This window comes from Plutella xylostella, chromosome 6 (assembly GCF_932276165.1).
Source record: "Plutella xylostella chromosome 6, ilPluXylo3.1, whole genome shotgun sequence".
Lineage (NCBI taxonomy): Eukaryota > Metazoa > Arthropoda > Insecta > Lepidoptera > Plutellidae > Plutella > Plutella xylostella.
The window spans coordinates 2370375-2390568 of record NC_063986.1 but is presented as its reverse complement, the minus strand read 5'-3'; the positions used below and the strand labels follow the sequence as shown (position 1 = coordinate 2390568).

Genomic DNA, 20194 nt, shown 5'->3' with positions numbered 1-20194 from the left:
ATGAATTTACATCGAGTTCACTCAACTACCTCCATCATATGAGAATTATTCAAACTTCGATCGTTTAAAATAAAATCTTTTGTTTTTTCATTTGTTTCTCTACATACCTAATATATTTTCAGACCATCTTCAGTTTACAGTCGGCCAACTCTGTTTGCAATAAAACCGGCGAAGTTACGGCTTTGTATTCAACAAGCTTTTCTTATCTTAATTAAAGGATACCTAGGGGAAATCTAGGTCATAGCATTACCTAGTGGAGTGGCTAAATCACGGTAACTAGCTAATCTAACTACACATTGATCAGCGTGTAAATAAATCCATCAACCGCGAACGAATCTTGACTGAAACTTATTAATATAATAATTAAATAAATATACCTATGTCTAATATCATACTAAATGACGTAGACATCTGTTGTTGATCCCACACAAATGTTTATTTAAAATAGAGAAAACTGAAGTTTGTTGTACTTGCTCTTGGACTGGAAATAGTCGCTTTTAAACAAAAGAAACCAGACAAGACAGACAAATAAAACATTTAAGTATTTTTAAACAAGTTTTTTAAGAATGGGAGCAGAGCCAGTGCAGAGATTTACTCAAGAAAACATTATGTAAGTATAGGTTCTACTTTAGGTAGTTTGCTTAAGTAGATAGTTTGCAGACAGGCTTAGGCCCGGTTTTTTGATCCGTGGTCAACTTTAACCATTAGTCAAGTCACGTGTCAAGCATAACATTTAACCAATAGTAGCCATTTTTGACCATTGGTTGAGTTAACTAGGGATCAAAAAACTGGTCCTTAAGAAGAAGAAATGACGCGTAGCTCGCGTATAAACCATAATAACATACCTAATTAGTAATTACATGAACTGAAGAGAAAATTTTGATAAAACGGTACCGTTTTGCTATAACTGGGGAGGCATCATACATCGCGTTCTCCGGAAAGCGAGGAAGTACCTGCCTGCGTAATTATTAATAGCTGTCACTGACTCGGGCCCAGCCAGTAGGACCGGAAGGGAATAAATCAAACTTTATACCTACATGTACCTACCTACTCTGGGAATTTACATATTTCCACGTGTGCCTACGGATTAATTGGTTGGTGCTTTGCGTTGCGTTTTCAATGGAAAAGATTCCTAATAAAGCAAGTTTTATTATTGGGGCTGGACTTAAGTTGGACTGTGATAATAGGGCATAATAGGGAATATGCATAATTTTTTTTTATACTTTACATCACTTTATTATAGTAAAAAAAAATTCAACGCCAAAATATGTAATTTAAGGTACTTTAAAGAAAGTTAAATAATTACAACCATCACGACCACTTTGAAATTCCCGTCAGGATGGCGGGCTGGTGTGACGTCATAATCTTTTAACTTCACGGCTCAGAATAATGAGTCCCGTCAGTCGGCATAAATTTTTTACCTAATCAAGTAATCACAGAGTACTTTTGTATTTTCAACAAACCAATGTTGTCATGGTAACAAACGAAAAAGGAAGTGTATAAAGTGTGATCAGTGGCTGTTTTGTAATGGTAATACTACTAGTTAGTGATGTAACGAATGTGTGTTTTTGGACATTCGCGAATGCGAATGCGAATGCGAATATCTGATATCGATATTCGCGAATGCGAATGCGAATGCGAATATTCAGTTTGTGTTCAAATTTGGCGTTATTTGTATGGTTTGGTGGCAGTCTCGTACTGAACGTTCCGTTCTAGGCGCATTCCGAATCAGACTAAACAATACTAGACGCATTTAAAAAAAAACTTTATTTAGCTCCGTAACAGTTACGACACATTGCGACTGTGTGCAGTTTCTGAGGACGATTTACACGAAACATTTAAACGTATTTAAACGTATTTAAATGTATGGCTGTCTTGCTCAGACACTATACTGTCAAAATACGCTTTTGTTTGTTTATTTACACTCACGGGCAATGAAAAAGATCCATTAAGAAAAACACCAAATTACTCCTAAGCGCAAAAAAAACTTAATGACGACTTCTGCAATTTCTAAGTTTATTTAACGACGAATCAGAATCTTACCAACTAAAAACGTTAATATTTTATTAAATTTTTCTATTAACTAAATGTTTAAAAAATAGGGGCTATTTGGTGTCTGTATTTTTTAAGTGGAACTATTTCTTTGCACGTGAGTGTATGTTTAGGTCTTATGAAACTACAAGGTGGACCAATAGAAGTCATGCGATGTTGTTTGACTTAAAATTTTTTTCTAAATGAAAAACTTGAAATCTTTGAAACTTGAATTGTTTTTTTATTATGTTTATTGGAACCTTTACAATTTTATTGGTAAGGTCTAGAAGATGATATCGGCAAAATGGGCGCCGTCACAATTGATTGCCATGCGGGCTCCTTTTATGACATTTGTTTGTCATCATTCCAGCGAGAACTTCGGGCGAGAGATTCTCGCACTAGCCTTAAGGGCTTCCAGAGACACGGGCTTATGCACATAAACACGGGTCTTCAAAACCCCCCCAAAAACCGTCTCAAAAGGCAAAATCGGGCGATTTTGCAGGGAAAAATGACAAATAAAACGAAAAAAAAATCATTTCGAAAACTGAATAAGTATACACAATTATTCCGCGATCTTGAGAAGTATATCACTCCATGGCTTCTAAATTTGTATTCTGCATTAAAATTTGTCTAGTCCACCAATATCAAAAAAAAATTTAAATTGGCGGTCATTTGTACAAATGAGAGCAACTTCCAATGGGGTGATTACTTTTGGGCCACCTTGTATTAACTATTTCTAAAGATTCATTCCTAAAAAAATAAATACCAAATGATACAGTAAGACTGGTAATGTGATTAAGAGGGTAACTTGTAATAAAAGGTTATAGACTAATGGATTTTGATTTTGTTAACCTACCATTATTTTAAAATATTTTTTCTAATAAGTACCTATACTGATATTCGCAAAACATTCGCACAAAATTTTGCGAATGCGAATGCGAATGCGAATATCCAAAAATGTGCGAATATTCGCGAATGCGAATGCGAATATTCGTTACATCACTACTACTAGTAGCTCTTTTGAAATGGGAGCGCGCAAACCAGAGGACCTTTGTACACGATATTACGCTATTATGGCAATATGAATATAAAGTAATATTTGTATTGTATGTAAGTACTTACTGTAACTTTGGTTCTCAGTAAGAGAAACTAGGGTTAGTGGGTCATTCTATTCTATTATCTGTGGGGGTGTAAGAACCTGCACCTGGCTCTCTTGAATGGAACCATTGTGCATATCTCAAAGGTCTAAACCCCCTTCCTAAGCTTGGACCATTTCCCACCACACTGGTCCACTGCGGATTGGTGGGTTCACATATCTAAATGTGCTTAATCTAAATATTGAGGTTTCCTCACGATGTTTTCTTTCACATGCTACATGATTATCCCCGAATTTAATTCTACAAAAATAACAACGTAAAAAAAACTACTATTACTAATCAGTGTAATCATATCACACTCTATCATATATCTCTATTTACAGGATGGTTGTGGTTTTCCATCGGCTCCATTTCCATTTTCCATGTGGCTCTCAACTTTTCAATAGTCTTTGCTGTCCTTTTCTGCAGCTGGCCACAGTTTACTCGTTCATACTGCGTAATAAATTTAATGTGTTCAGTTCTTCTGATTACGAGAATTCTTCCATAACTTAATTTAGAAAAAAATAACATCCATTATCCAACTGCCATTATAACCTAAAAGTAGAAAGAGCAACTTGTGTCATGTTTATGTCATAATATTTACAATACAAATTGAATTTTATTGTGTTGCAATATGGTGCATATTTGAGTGGCTCGTTGACTAGCGAATGGCTGTTTACGCCTCATTACAATAGAACAACTAGTGGCAGCCCATACACTACCAACAAAAAATATAAAAAGTCCTAAACTTTGCAAACAAACAAGCATATCAAACAAGAAGTGGAGAGGTTATAGGAGGCTATGATCTATTGGAAGAATTTTTATGTGATCCATCGTATCTGATCACAACGAGCATCACAAACACTCGGTGACATTAACATTTATTTGTTTACACTTGACATTTATTTAACTTCCGCCGTAAACGCAAATAAGTTATTATTCTGAGATTGATATATAAAGAATTTTGACGTCACATCCGCCCTAAGAAAATGGGTGACGTTTCTCTGAAGTTAGAATTTACCGAAGTTTTTTTGTACTTTTCAACTTCATTTATACTTGCTCAAAAATAAATTATAATCAAAAATATTGATGGAGTCGTAGTTATGAAATAACAAAGTTTATTATAAATAATATTTTACCCTTATTTGAACCACTTGCATGTTCCCTATTATCATCCCAGCCCTTTATCAACCACTGCGTGATTAGGATTAGTTCAATGGTAATTGATTAGAAATTGGTTGATTAGGTATATATCTGATGACTTCCTACAGTTGTATTCTCCAATCACTATTATTAATAGGTCTGAAAAGATTGTTTATGTACCTAATATCTAGAAATAATTATATACTTACATGGGAAAATATTGAGACAAAATTGTTTAAAGTTCTGTAGAAGATCCTCAGGTAGGAATTCGAATATTTAACATCCGTAAAGAAAATGTAACATATCTACTTACTTGTTGCGCTTACTTCTGGGCCCAAAGACTCGAATGCTTTTCCGAAACTCAACTTGAGCAGTCGATCGGAATCTGAAAATAACGAAAATAAAATTTATGAAAATATTAAACTGCATACTAGCGCCACCTGCTTAGTTAGCTTGGAACTAGATGAGGTATATTTAACCGTGTGGTAATCTGTAAGCTACTCTTTGGAATGTGTTCGTAGTACTGCCACCCTTGCATAGATGGCGCTATTTAGAACTTTCCGCAACAGGGTGGTGAGGGTGTTATGTTTTTGTTCAGCATTTTGTTTATTTTTGTGAAGCAAACAAACCAGCTACGGGTTATTTGTTTTGTTTTACAGAAAATGTGCTGGTCACAATGATACCCGGAAAATTGGAGCACTTTGCTGAATATGTGATTTTATTCTAGGAACAGAGTTTTGTATGAAATGAAACCAAACGTATCTACAGGGTGGAAATTTATGAATGCATATCATGTCGGCAGGCAAATTTATTGGCTCACTGAGCCACTTGATTATGTACAATTTAGGTCGTGTAGATATTTTAAATAGTTCTGCAATTTTCAGAAATAGGTAAGTAGATACTTACTTTTGGTAAGTATTTTCTAATGGACTTTCACTTCAAGAATGTATCTACAGGAAAACCTTTCAAAGTAAAGCAAACCGCTTGGTAAAGTCATCAACAAACAATAAAACTCTCTCAACCATACCCCACTCAGTGGATAAGTAACAAGGGAGTAATTTAATAGTAATTTCTCAGATAGTAAGCACTAAGTGGCTGTGTGCCGGCGAAGTGGCTGGCTTGCCGCCGAGCCGCCAGTGACTCCTAGCTCTGAACAGTGACGTAGGAAGTGACTCTCACAGTGTTATTTTTTTTTATTTCTTCTGAAGCGTGCATAGCAATAACCTTCCAGTCTTGGACCGTCAGTGAATTAAGTATACGGTCTGTGGGTTTACGGTTTGCGTTTTCTGAGGCGTGGGAACCGGTTCACCGATTTATAGTCGCTCAGCTGGCTATGGAAAGAGCTGTGTTAGATCGACCGTTAGCAGAAATGAGGTAATTCTATAGAGAACTAAAAAAAACGATAAAGATTTAAAATCATTCACGACCTTAGACAGGTAGCTAGATGAGAGAAGCCGAGGACAGAGTATTGAGGTGCTCCTTGGGAGATGCCTATGTCCAGCATAATCGATTACGGGCTGATGATGCTTACGATAGCTTATTATTTCAAGACAAATTCACTTCACCCTAGCCCCTTGTGCCAAGACGGAAGCGACTGGATAAGCGCCAAGATCCACATTCATATACCTTGTTGGCGCACTCCCCGCCTTAACTCGATCATCTGTTACAACACACCCTTAAATACTTCCTGGCTTCATGGAAAGAAAACAATTTACAACAAATTTTGGGCTCGCTTTGCCTAAGTTATAAACATGAACTACCTTTTTGACATCGACAATCGGACCCTAGAATTTCATTAGAATGCTTATCTACGTAAAAAAGTTTATGTCGTCATTCATCGCATCGCTTGATTTGTTGGTTCGTCAAAATACACTCACGAGCAATAAAATGAAAAGTTCCACTTACAATAGCAGAATCGAACCCTGAACCTTCGGCATAGCTGTCAAAGTCACTAATAACCACTACACCATTAATTTATATATCTGCCCCGGCCGGGAATCGAGCCCAGAACCTTCGGCACACTAGTCAGGGTCACTAACCACTACACCATTCGGCCGTCTACACATATACATATACAGGATATTGTAAAAAGGTTAAACTAAGCCGAAACCTACATGTGCAGCTTGTTATAGCTAAGCCCAAAAACGAAATAAGAATTTCAAAATTCGCAAAAAAAACCATAGAAACTCTCTTGGTTACGTGACTTTTTCCAATGGAGAATGGCTTTGTATACCCTTTTTGCAACACCCTGTATACAGTATGTAATACACACCGGCTGCAGTGGAGTCGGGAGGCGGCTGGAAGTGGAAGGCGGCGGCGAACCCCTGCCCCGGCGCCGCCGAGTTGGCCGTGAACTGCAGCAGCAGCGAGGAGCCTGTTGATAGCACCTCGTAGCCTGACGGGAGAAATTAGTATGTTTTAGCTTCTTCTTCTTAGCGAGTCGGCTGTTTAAGCGTCAATTTACACGTACCACAACCACACCACGTCGCAGCGACATAATGTGGTCAAGCTGTGGTTACGTGTGAATAGTGTGACAGCGGCTTTTTGCAGTTGCGTTGTGGCAGCGACAAAATTTCGATGTGGTTGTGTTGTCGCTGTCGTTGCGATGTGGTCGTAGTATTCATTTAATAGGGAGAGGAGGTGGCTGCGGTGCCGCCGCCGCGTGGCGGCGTTGCCGACGCGATGTGGTTGCGATGTGGTCGCATTACACAGGTGGTCGATGACAACGGCAAAATGTGGCACGTGTGAATTGTATTATTCGTTTTCAATACAAAATATACGCCAGACCATATGGCGTGGTTGTGGTGTGGTTGTGGCTGTGGTGTGGTTGTGGTACGTCTGAATTGACCCTAACAGCATGCGGATTGTATCACGCACGTGGGATGGCACGTCATTTTCCCACATCTCGCGTGCATATTCCACGCGTTACAATGAATTCTTGTATGAACGCGTGGGGGCCATGCCGCGAGCGTGATCAAATCTGCATGCTGTTAAAACAGCCTATAATATCTTAGCGTTTGTCGCCGTGGTAAAATAACGTCTCGGATGTATACAAGCATCAAATGATATGTCATACTGGGAGGTGTGTCCATTTGTCCAAGGAACTTAATACTTAGGTACTTTACTTCTGGTGTTTCCACCCTGTGATGTTAGCTTGAATCTGTAATTTACCAATAAATACCCTGTTTGTAACAGCCTATAAATGGATTACCTATAGGAGTGCACGAAAAGAGTCCCTCCTATCACCCTGGGCTGTCAACAACTAAATAAGTACTAATTTAACTAGGAAATCATTTCGCCACAATGACAAATGTTAGTCCTGATCTATGTAGTTTAGAAACCTATACGCAAAACCGGCCAAGTGCGAGTCGGGCTCGCGCACAAAGGGTTCCGTAGCAGCAAATATAATATTACAGTTAAATCAACCTATCTCAAAAACTATAAGAGATACTTTGATCAAACCAAAAATCGTTGAAAGAGTTAATTAGCATGCATCACCTCTATTTTTTTTAGAATTTTATACCCCGTAGTTATAAAAATAGAGGGGGGGGGACATACTTTTTACGACTTTGAGAGCTGATATCTCAAAAACCGTTCACTTTAAGAAAAATGTTTTTTAGAAAACTTTATATCATTTTAAAAGACCTTTCCATTGATACCCCACACGGGTATGTACATCGAAAAAAAAAATTTCATCCCTCAGTTACATGTATGGGGGGCCCCACCCCCAATTCTTTTTTTTACTATTTAGTGTCATATTTTTGTAGCGGTTCATACAACACATATTCCCATCAAATTTCATCACTGTAGTACTTATAGTTTCCGAGTAAATCGGCTGTGACAGACGGACAGACGGACAGACGGACAGACGGACAGACGGACATGACGAAACTATAAGGGTTCCGTTTTTGCCATTTTGGCTACGGAACCCTAAAAAATACCAACTTTGTCGTTTTAGTGCAAATTTTGAACCAGGGATCAAGATTTCAAACGCTCTGTCACATCTCATATCGTTTAAATGAATATCTTTGGAACCGGATTTGGCTTGCCATTACGCTTCGCAGGTGCGCTGGAGTGGTGATAAAGAGATGAGATATCGTTCTTATGCTCGTAATAGGAATGCAGATTAATTTAACTTTCGTTTAAGTGTAAGTGTACGTTTTTTCTACCGAGGATTTTTATTATTCAATAATAAAAATCTATGTAACATAAAGAAATCAAAGATGCCAATTCATTTTTTTTGTGCCAATAGAACGATATGTTACTTAATTGCCGTACAATCGACTGTTTATGAATCGTTCAGAATCTGTCAATTTAGTATCTGAGATTTTAAAACAGACTTTAATATTGCGCATTCGACGCTGTTACAATCCAGTGTTGTATGTAAGTAGGAAACCGTCACGTCTCATTGAAATTTCATAGAACATGCAATGAATCGAGTTTGTAGGGCATCCATCGATTTTCCACTGTTGCTATTCTATTTGAGGATACGACATACAAATTGGGCCGTCGCAGTGGCGCCTTACCTGCTGAATGAATGAATAATGCCACTTCAAAGTCACAGACCACTAGATAGAGTACAGGCGTAAAGCTATGGACTGTCATTATAATCATCAACGCCTCCTTGGATACCTATCCCGTAAGGATCTGACTGGTTTTAATGGTCCACGGTGAAAAACCCAAGATCAACTAAATAGTTCATCTCTCAGTTATCTTTCGCTAGTGGTCAACCTGATCCTACCTGACCTAATACAATCAAAAGGATGACTAAGCATCTCACATTGAATATTAATTTAAACGATGTGATTGATAATACATAGGTACATTAAGTAGGTCACTATGTACCTACACTATATACACCAAATGTGCACCTGTTTTGAGACTCATAATAAATATAACGACTTTTGCGTTCAATAAGTTTAACTTCTGTACCTCCTCTGTTTTCTCAGACGAATGTCATTTAGAAACACATTTCATTGCTTGATGCGTTTTATACGCGCCTGAATTATTCAGCTCGGTGTGTACGTGTTTTGTACATTGTACAGACATCACTTTTGTTTCAGTCTTGAATTCAGAATAGCAGATGAGCTCATCTACTGTTCATTACATTAAAAACAATATGCTTCATCTTAAACTCTAGAGTTAGGCTAAGGTTTAGGTTATGTTAGGGTTTTAGGGACAGATGCTTCAATCGGTGACTGCCCAGGGTTTGCCTGACGTATACAAAATGCCGTTGAAACTGTTAATACATCACTCGAGTGGGCTCATTTCGTGCACCCCCTTTCGGGGTACAGGGATAGACCTTCTACCAGCTACCGTTACCATCACCAACACATTAGCAATGGACAACATTTCAAAAAACTAAAGCTGCTATAAATCGAAAACCATTTCGAGATTTAGCTCTAAAGGCCACAAAAAAAATATTTTTGTATTTTTTGGATGTATCATTTTCGAGAAAATCATAAAATAGTAAAAAAGTGCTGATGACGTCATGCATCAGGTGCGATGCGTTTTGATGATCAAAGCCTATAGATTTAAAAACAAAGTAACTGTCACTTTCATTTTTGATTGAATTTGACGTTTTATCGTGACGTTGTTGTTTATTTGGGTCATTTTCATTAATTCTGTTCTGACACTTTCTGACTATTTTTTTATTTATTATTAAGAGATGACCTCTATATAATATGTCCCAGAGCATGCCACCGCCTACACAGCTGAAAAAATGCTTCTGCTTATTTTTTTACATGATAAGTATTTATTTATTTATTTATTTATTTAATCCTTTATTGCACAAATATAAAAATAAGTGTACAAAGGGTGGACTTAATGCTACAAGCATTTTCTACCAGTCAACCCACAGGAGGTGCAAGAAAATTTTATTATAAGGTGTGCAAAAAGAAAGTACCTACTTTCCATCATCAGAAATATCAATGTCATTTGAAAATGACCCATTTGTTGGTTGGCATGTAAACAAAGTTTAAATGTCACTTGTCAGTGTCATTTATGTTTTTTTTCGAGACTCAGGCAATAGACAAAAATAAAAATTGAGCCTAATATGTGACGTCACTTCCGGTTTTAAAATAATTAACTTTAAAGTTAAAAATAACATGCAAAAATTTATGTATATACAAAATAAAAAAATACGGGTCCACTAATTTTCTATAAACTTTCCGAATAGCTAATAAAAATATAGGGTAAAGAAAATGAAATGTTGTCCATTAACAATCCATCGCTTGTCAAACATCTGTCAGATCCATACAAGGTAAGTAGGTACATCTGATCGATAATTGCTATAGTTAAATTTTTCTTTCTATAATAATAAAGTCTCTTTAAATAAAAGAGATTAAAAAAAAAATGATTCTTTCAAATTTTCGGTGGTAGTACCCCACAAGTCTTACCTGTAAGCTCGTTGCATAGCATCGCGATGGTGGGTGCGTTGGTGTCTCTGCCATCAAACACCTTTATGATGTCGGCGCGGCGCAGGCAACTGTTGACAATGTTACAGTTTTCATATTTTTATCACACAAACGGTTGGGTGTTATAGTCATAGTGGCTATACTTCTATCATAGATTCATGAATACATTAGATATTTATTTATTTATTTATTTATTTATTTATTTGATTCACCAACAAAGATTACATCAATTACATGCTAAATTAAATTTAATTAAGTCTAATGATAAATGCATCTTCAATTATAGGTGAATACAGCATGCATTATATAAGGAATAAATTCATTTATTAATTTACTATTAATAAATATACAATTTTAATTATAAATCAGAATGTAACATACTATATAAATTTTAAATTAGATTAAATGATATGAGTCATTACAAACTTGCGAGCGAGAGGTCTTCTGGTGATGGTATGATGATGTGTATAGGTCTATGATTTATATGTACTTTTATTTACTGTGACAATGTGTGTGTACCTATAGATACTTTTTATTGACTGTGACATAATTGCATAAGAGTTCACAAGAATGATGGACTTTATAAAGAGCTATTAACAAATAAAAGACTCCGGATTGACTTTGGTGTGTAATATTCATAATGAGCACTTATGAATTTCCATTGCATTTCTAACGCTTGAGCATAGTGTAATGCCCCCTCCCCTCCCACTGTAAAGTGTTTCTTGTCTTAAACACAAGTTTCATCAAAGAACAATCAAATAGAGCCGTTAGCGAGCTTTTCATGCAGAAACGACTTTCTGGAGTTCATTTTGCTCTTAAGACTCGGTATTTATTAAATTTACGTAAGTGCACTAAAGCGGATAACGAGCTATTTACTGCACAATGCACATAATAATAATAATAACACAATTACAGCCACAGTCTGCTAACAGCTAGCCCAAATCTAGTAATTATATAAGCTATACGCACGTACAGTTTAGATTATTCGCCATGTTAGAAGTTACGGCTATGGCTCATTAACACGACCTCCGGAGCGCTATTAAATACCTACATAATTCAATTATGCAGGCGGGTCTGCATACCTAAGTGCATAATTCTCATTTTATGCACGATCGTAACAATGTGCCTGAACGAGTTTTATGTGCCGCTTTACGAGTTTCGGGCAGCGTTCAATATTTTACTATTGGGATGAGATTATGACGAACTTCGTGATTTTTATCGCGGGAATATCGCTGTTTTATCGGCAAATTTAAGGTACCGGTAGCCGTAAAAGCTGCATTACGGGAGTAGGAAAGTTTTGATGTTATGAAATTTTCTACATCGGCTGTGAAATGGGTGATTTTATTGCTGTAGAACAAAAGACAACTGCAGTATTATAAATGATAGCTAATGATTCTCAAGCAAAGTTCGATAAGTAGGTATTATAATAATATGAATACGCTACATTCGAGTATGTAATATAACAAAGTAGGCTAAAGGGACTACATAATATATCTGAAGCATGAAGAGATGTTATTATTATAAATATTAGGTAATAATAAATTAAGATCAGTGTTTTTTTCGTATCAACAGCATATCTAATACTGCTAGCAGAAGCTAGCTTATAAATCATGTGTGGTATATGTACATCGATGATATTTTATCTATAAATCCTCTGTTCCATAAAAAGGGATTGATTCAACAGTGTTCTTATTTCCCCTTGAAAGTAAGCGAATCCGACATGATTTATTTACCTTATATCGCCCTTCTGTAGAGACACTTCTTCAAATACCACTTTCACGCGCTCTTTCGATCTGAAATGGATAAAAAAGATTTTCACACATAATAAAATAATTTTTACAGATATACGGAAAAGCCGTGGTATATTAACCTACACATTTTTTTATTTATTTACGAGTAAGTACTTACATTACGATTACTTCTTTCTGTACCTACTTCATTTTATGATTTCAACTTTCGATTTAGTAACATCCAATGGTTTTTAAAGATAAAGAAGTTATTTGGGCATTAGTATTTGCAGCGCAAAGTTAGTTAGTAGGGATGCTGTGGACGGTACGTATAGTAGGTTTTGATAATACTTGCAATATATGACTTCCCAAATACCTACAAGCATCTGCATTAAAATCGGCCCATTAGTAAAGAAACTGCATACGACGACGAAACGATACGATACGTATGATGTCGAAACGTGGACGCTTACCTTATATCGGCTCATTCGTTCCAAAGCTACAGCAGACAAATTAGATCCAGGGTTAAAAACAAAAGAAAGAACTATGAATCATTCTCACCTGGCGTGCACGCGGCCTGCGCGTCTGTTATATGCGATCCATCCGGTTCGTACGATGTCGAGAGGCAGACGCTTACCTTAAACCGGCTCATCCGTTCCAAACAAAAGACGGCGCACCAATCAGTTCCAAAACTACAGACAAACAAATCGAGGGCTAAAAAAACAAAAGAAGAATCGCTCTCATCTCACCTGGCATGAAGATGGTAGGAACACCGCACGTTGTTGGGGTAACTCGAGGGGTACTGCGGGCTGTACAGGCGGCCGTGGGCGGGCCGGTTGCCGGAGTGGCTGAACTGGTAGTCGCAGTCTGTGCCGGGGACGCGGACGCCGTCTGTCTCGAAGAGGCCTGTGGGAGATGAAGGGTGTTAGTGATAGAGTAGATGGAAGTAAAAGTTGTAATACGGGGGGACATCCAAACGCTTGGCGCCACGTTGAAGCGTCCAAAAATACAAACGAAGATAGAAGGATCTGGCGGACGTTAGTGGAGACCCTCTGCACCTTTGAGGTGATATGGACTACAACCACAACATTCGGGGACATCTCATACATGGCCATCCGAACCCATACTAGGCAGAGCCTGTAATGTGGGTATCGGACAGCGGATATATCTATACAGATACGTATTTATCATGTATATTAACACCCAAGACCCGAATTGCTTTTTTGTCATTGTTTTCCTCAAGAATAGGGCCCTAAATACCGGATAGAAATGATAAAATATTATTCCACAAAAAAGGGAATGAACTTTATCTCACGTGGAGTTTCCCTAAGATTTTGATACACCCGGCATTGTAAGCGGATTACAAGAGCTCAACTTGAGAAGGTTAAAAAAGCCATTTTTACAAGTCGGCCCCTGAACTTTTCCAATATGGGGCCAGATTAGACATGTCACTTGGAGGCTTATGTCTTGAACACTGAAAAGCCTCTCGCAATATTGACAGTCGCCGACTTATTCATTGGTTTGCGGAACCAAAAATATTTGTCTTTTGAAACGTATTGGAATGGGGGTGAGCGTGAAACGGTTTCTTATTCAAAGGTGAAAAAAGGGTGGGAATGACAATCTTTTATTTTATAAGAGTTTCAAAACTTCAGGACAAAAATAGGTGTTGTTCACTTTTGTAGAATGAAATATGTACGTACTATCTGAAAATTTTCGTACACTTATACGATAGCTTTATATTCATGAATAAATGTTTTAGCAGTTAATGAAATAAGGAAAAATGCTTTTTGTCATGGCATTGAAACTTTCCCTAAAAGAACTGGTCCAATAGGCAGAACAAGCAGTGGCTATTGAGGAGCAAACTTATAAAATAAGCAATACTTTCTCGGAGAGGGCTGAAGTTCCTAGTTTTTCTGCAACGAAATGAAATAGTTTTTTAATAAAGCGTCCGAGTTCCGAACTCTGTGGTGAGGCTGTGATTCTGCAGCGTTCCTCGAGGGTTGCTCTATACTGACGAAAAACGAACGACCGAGAGCTGTCGTTCAATCGGCAAGTTAAATACAACTAGATAGAGTGGTGCGCTCCGAAACTTCGTTTTTAGTCATAATATAGAGTGGCCACCCTCGTTCTACCGCGTGCTATGGTCGTTAAGTTTACACACACTTTAGATTTATTTGTGTTTGACCGCTAAACGAAAATACGAGGTATTATAAGATTGAATTGTGCATCTGTAGCCATTGCCTGTGTATTATTAGATTCCATAGATTTTGAATGTGTTTTTCAAATGTCCTTGAATTTTTTTATGGAATATCAAGGAAGTTTATTAATAAAATGAAAAGATTACGTTGCTAACTACGAAGAACAAGAAATATTCGCACTCGCCCGAAAGATTCAGACAATTTCAGGGCTCTAATTACCGCCACTTCGTATCAATCTGATTCCTGATACACACACTCCATCATTTGTCTTATCAGCGAGTAATCTGCGGGCTGTCTGTGGTGTGCCTCAGGGTGGTGTGTTCTCGCCCCTACTCTATATCGTTATCAAACAAGACTTCTATATCATTATTTTATCCTGATAGCAAAAAGTTCTCAGGCTATTGAGCATTGGGCTCTTGGCATTTGAGCTAGATATAATATACTTCAGTAAAATTTAGTATGGGATTTAGTGATATATTTTTTTTGTTATTCATGTTTCCCGGCCATTTACGTAGGGTTACAAACAAAATTTAAAACAAAATCCATCCCCACAGTAATTCGAACAAAGCCTGAAAGTGCGACGTGAATAAATTACAGCCAACAAATAACGTTTTTTTCCGAACACGAATCACGGATAGAGCAAAACGGGACGCGACTAAAATTAAATTCAGCGAAAAAAACTACAATCGAAGAGTAAACAATGAAATAGAAGGCCCTACCAACTAGTACCAACCAGAGAGAATATTTTTAATACCAACCATAGAGAATTATTGTAGGTAACTTACCAAATATTGTCGTGCAAAGTTCTCGAATGCTCACAATTTGTGAGCAAGTGGGTATGTTTTTGTATGATCATGTCATTAACTAAGTACACATACGCTATAGTTTAATGTAGTTGTAGAAATGGTAGGTTCTCTTTTTTTCGTTCAAATTCCACTACCACCACTACACGAGGTCACTAGACCTTAACTTGACAAACCAGCTAAATGTTATTCTACATTACGATTGCTCCTTGTACCCCAATTCAACAAAAGACAAGCGACCGCTCCAATCGCACCAATAGGGAGGCAGCGAAGCTTGTTTTTAATAACGGGGTACTCGCTTGTAATGAAAAGCAAGCACAGGTGCGCTTCGACACACCCGCCTGCCTGTCGAGGGATCGCGATGGCAAAACAAACTAATTTCCGGTGCAAATCCAGGGCCCCGTTTATTAAAACTATCAATGACATTGAATTGCTGTCATAGTGATGGTTTGACAAAAGTATGAGCATGCTAACAAAGTTGTTACTGTTAAATTTATTTTCGCTTATTATTTTTTTCCTCAATGGTCGAAGGAAGCACGGGAACAGTGTTTAGTTCATAAGGAGGCCTTTGCCCAGCAGTAAGACACTACACAGGCTACATAAAAAAAAAAACCTAGGAAACATGTAATTATCCTCGGAAATATACATCTATACAAAGTTGTTCAGTTAGATTCAAAGTACTTTATTATTCAAATTATAGGTCTTGGGGTTTTATTGGACTGTAGATAACTGATTGTTAAAACACTTTAAACATCAGGCTAAACTCAAATTGTCGTAAACACAAAAAAAAAGTTATATGAAAAGGCCACCAATTCGCTTTAGATAGATTTTCTTTCGCTTCATCATGGTCCGTGATCTTTGACATATTGGATCGGTGTTGAACGCTTCTGTTTTTCTTGTGAAGAAATTTTATATTGTGAGGTGTTCCGGATTATGGTTCAATCCGAGAGGTGTGCCCGGATGTTGAGCGAAGGGATTTGGTGCACTTCCTGTATACGATCCACCGTAGGGCAAAGTAATATTTATATTTTGTAGTCAGCGAGATTTGTTTATTTTTTAATTCGTGATCTTATTTTGTCTAGAAATTGGTACTGACTGACCAACTGCATGGCCGACTGGGTCTTGAATTCTTGAATAAAACAAACTTTATTTTTTAGCTAAATATGTAAAATAAATTTTATTGCTTGTAGTACCAATTGAAGGTCACCTCGTAGAAATGTTTTCTTTAAACCAACATTTTGAAATAAAATTTGCACAATATATTGACAAAAAAATATTACATCAAATCAGTGCTACATTGAAACAACATTCGAGAAAATATCTTATGAAACAAGTTTAATTACATTATGAGATGAGCTATAGAAGTGAGATAATGTGTAATATGGGTGTAAGTTAATTAAGCACTCCGGTTTTAATCGTGTTGTCCGTTTGCTTTTAGCTATTGCAGGAAACGGGTGGCGTTAATGTATAAAAGCTAAATAAGTTCTTAATTTTAGAACGAATTTTAATTGGAATAAATGTAGAGGTACAGTCTGCCGCGTACCTAATTATAAATATGGCAACCTATTTCATAGATACAGTGTGTCCAGTAGGAAAGTTATTTATTTATTTATTCTTCATTGCACAATATACAAAAGTAATTATGTACAATTAGGTGGACTTAATGCTAAAAGCATTTTCTACCAGTCAACCTACAGGAGGTACAGGGAGTAAATTGTATGGGAGTGCAAAAAAAAAGAACTTAGTTAAGACAATTTCAGCGAAGAAAACTAAATATGTACTACTTAAATATAATATCCTACAACAATTTATACTTATACAATATACTAATAGATAATATATAAACCTATACCTATAAAATATATACAATACATAAATACCTAATATAAATATATATACTATAATATTATTATTATATAAACACACAACAACTGAGGTGCATGAAAAAATGAACTGTCTTCTATCCTATCCTGCTGAGATAATGAGCCCGAACCAGTGATTTAAATACTGCTCGACTGGGAGCCTTCCTGATAGACTCAGGGAGGTCATTCCACAGTCGGACAGCTGTAACGGAGAAGGAATTAAGCATAAAACCTGAATGATGTAGTGGTAAGGACAACAAAAGATTATGGGAGGAGCGGAGGTGTCTGCTATGAGTATCTGATAAGAAGTTGAACATAGATTTAAGGTAAGAAGGGGAATTAGGTTCAAAGAGGACCGAAAAAAGAAGGCAGAGAATGCGTACATTCCTCCTATCTCGAATAGGAAGCCACTTTAACTTGGCACGATAACTGGACACGTGATCATATTTTCGGAGACCGAAAATGAATCGTATACAGGTATTCTGCAAGCGTTCCAGTTTGTTAAGCAAAGCCTCAGTCACATCCAAATAGCACACATCAGCATAGTCAAGAATGGGCAAGAGAAGAGAGGTTGCCAGAGAAAGTTTTGTCTTGAAAGGCAGAAAGTTTTTAAGGCGTATAAGGGAATGCATAGAGGCATAGATCCGACGCGACACATTGTCAATCTGTGGCACCCAACTCAGATGATCGTCGATGATCAATCCAAGATCTATGACCGTGGATGAAAATGGAATACTGCATCCGTCGAACACCAATGGCACCGAAGTAAGATCATGGTTAGACATTAATTGAGAGCTGCCGACGATGATTGCTTGACATTTCGTAGGGTTTACCAAAATACCAAAGCTCTTTGACCACTCAAGAATACGTGTTAGGTCTTCATTAAGTTGGTTGATGGTCAAATCCAAGTCATCAGGATGGCCCTGACTGTAAAGCTGCAGATCATCAGCGTACAGATGGTAGGAACAGAGAAGATTAGAGGAGACTAAAAGAATAAACATAGAGAAAAGTAAAGGAGACAGGATACCGCCCTGAGGAACGCCAGCAGACAAATCGGACCAGTCAGATAATACCGAGCAGCTTCGGATCGCCTGCTGACGACCCCGAAGATAGGAAGAAAACCAGCTGACAGCAGGGAGGGAGATCTTGGATTTTTCCAAAACGGCTAATAGTAGGTCAAAGTTAACTTTTCGATTCAAGAAAAAAATTACTAAATTAATGGATACCCAAATTTATTTAATATGAAAATATTAAGAAACTCTGCGGGTTTTATTTTTTGAATATCATTTTGTATCTGGATAAGTTTAAGTTTTCTGAGAAGCACCAATCTAAGCGATTTTTGGCAAACAGACAGTATAAAAATTTAAGATATACCTAAGTTTTTCTATAGATATGTACATTTTGAAAATGTCCCACAAAAATAACAGTATCAGCTAACGTAGAGTAGAAATCTTAAAGACCTTCCCTAAAATTTGCAACAAAATGCATATCTACCTACTGTAAGTCTATATAAGAGATAAATTAAGTTATTGAAGCACTAAATAAACAAACAAAGCAAAGTTATTGGCGAAAGCAATCGAAGTGGAAACCCGAGGGAAACATCACACCTGCACATGACTGCTTGTAATTGAGTGCTGGAGATTATCGAAAGATCTGGAATACCTATTCTGGATAATTGTGAGTTTTCTGCCGACGTATTTTTTATGAAAGTTCATTAAAATTTTAATTGGGTTGTATCTTTCTGTTGTCGCTTCCTGATATTGTAGGTAGTGTGTAGTTCTTGAGAAAATGTAACGTGTAAAAGTTGATTAATTATCTAAAAGTCTATCAAGTTAAAAATACAAAATCAGGATTAACGATTTTGCACCCTATATGCCCCACTTTCTAAATGGATCTTTGTGCCGTAGATGCGTGTATGTTCTACAGAAAGTCCTATTGTCGGTTTAGAAACTAAGTAATCCTAATGAAATGGTAAATAAAGATAATTTTTAATATCAAACTAAAAGATTTAAAATAAATAAATTAAACCAAAGTTTAAAGGTATTTAACTATCTTTGTCAGAAATGAAAATCGCTTTCTCATCGTTTCTCTGTACAGAATACCACATTGAAGTTGTTACGAATGCAGCTGAAACTTACACTTGAGTTCTTCACTGCACTTCTCTTAATAGAGTATCGAGTACCGAGTCTAATGTGAGAAAATTATTGGTACTTCAGATACTGTATATGCAGGATGGAACACTTGTGTAAAAATACACACACAACAATACCTACTTATATGGTTATGGGGAGACATAGACAACGTGACCCAAATCAAATACCATTACCAATTTCATATTTTTTTCTTTAAGGGTGCAAGTACCGGAGAAAACAACTTTCACGCAATATGATATAATGCCCAATACTGAGTCGGCCTGGTCCCCTGACCCCTTTTAAACTTAAAGATTTCACCCCTTTTTTCGCCAGCATTTTCCTGATCACGTGACTCACATAAACTAATGCACTGTAATCATATCACATACCGCGGTGTAGGACTAGGGAGGCGGGTGAAGTAATATGAAATACTTTTTCAATATCGCGATCGCAAGCCAGTATGGGCGAGACGTGACTGATGTGGTCGAAATGAAAGGGAATTTTGATATGTTTGTCTATATTATGTTTTTGTCTTGCCGAGTTTTGGTTCGCTGGAGGAATTTTCCGAAAAAAGTATGATATTTAAAAGACTCTACATGATCCAAATTTATCGATGTACCAAAATAATCACTAAATATATGTCATTTTATTGCTCATGTCGTTTAGAAGAGAAAGAAGAAGAAATAAAGTACCTAACCGTTCTTAAACAAAACCCCATCCATAATAGAAGTTTAAAACATAAAACT

At 37.0% G+C, this 20194-nt stretch overlaps 1 protein-coding gene across 2 annotated transcripts in view; it reads right to left on the bottom strand.

The window, feature by feature from the left end:
• Positions 1-20194, bottom strand: part of LOC105389987 (suppressor of lurcher protein 1) — a 312632-nt gene that overhangs the window by 39223 nt on the left and 253215 nt on the right. For both annotated transcript variants that reach the window (XM_038119808.2, XM_038119809.2), the window contains 5 exons: positions 13203-13359; positions 12460-12519; positions 10709-10797; positions 6583-6705; positions 4624-4695 (listed from right to left, as the gene is read on the bottom strand). In XM_038119808.2, the coding sequence (XP_037975736.2) occupies positions 4624-4695; positions 6583-6705; positions 10709-10797; positions 12460-12519; positions 13203-13359 (501 nt within the window). The remainder of the gene's footprint in view (positions 1-4623; positions 4696-6582; positions 6706-10708; positions 10798-12459; positions 12520-13202; positions 13360-20194) is intronic.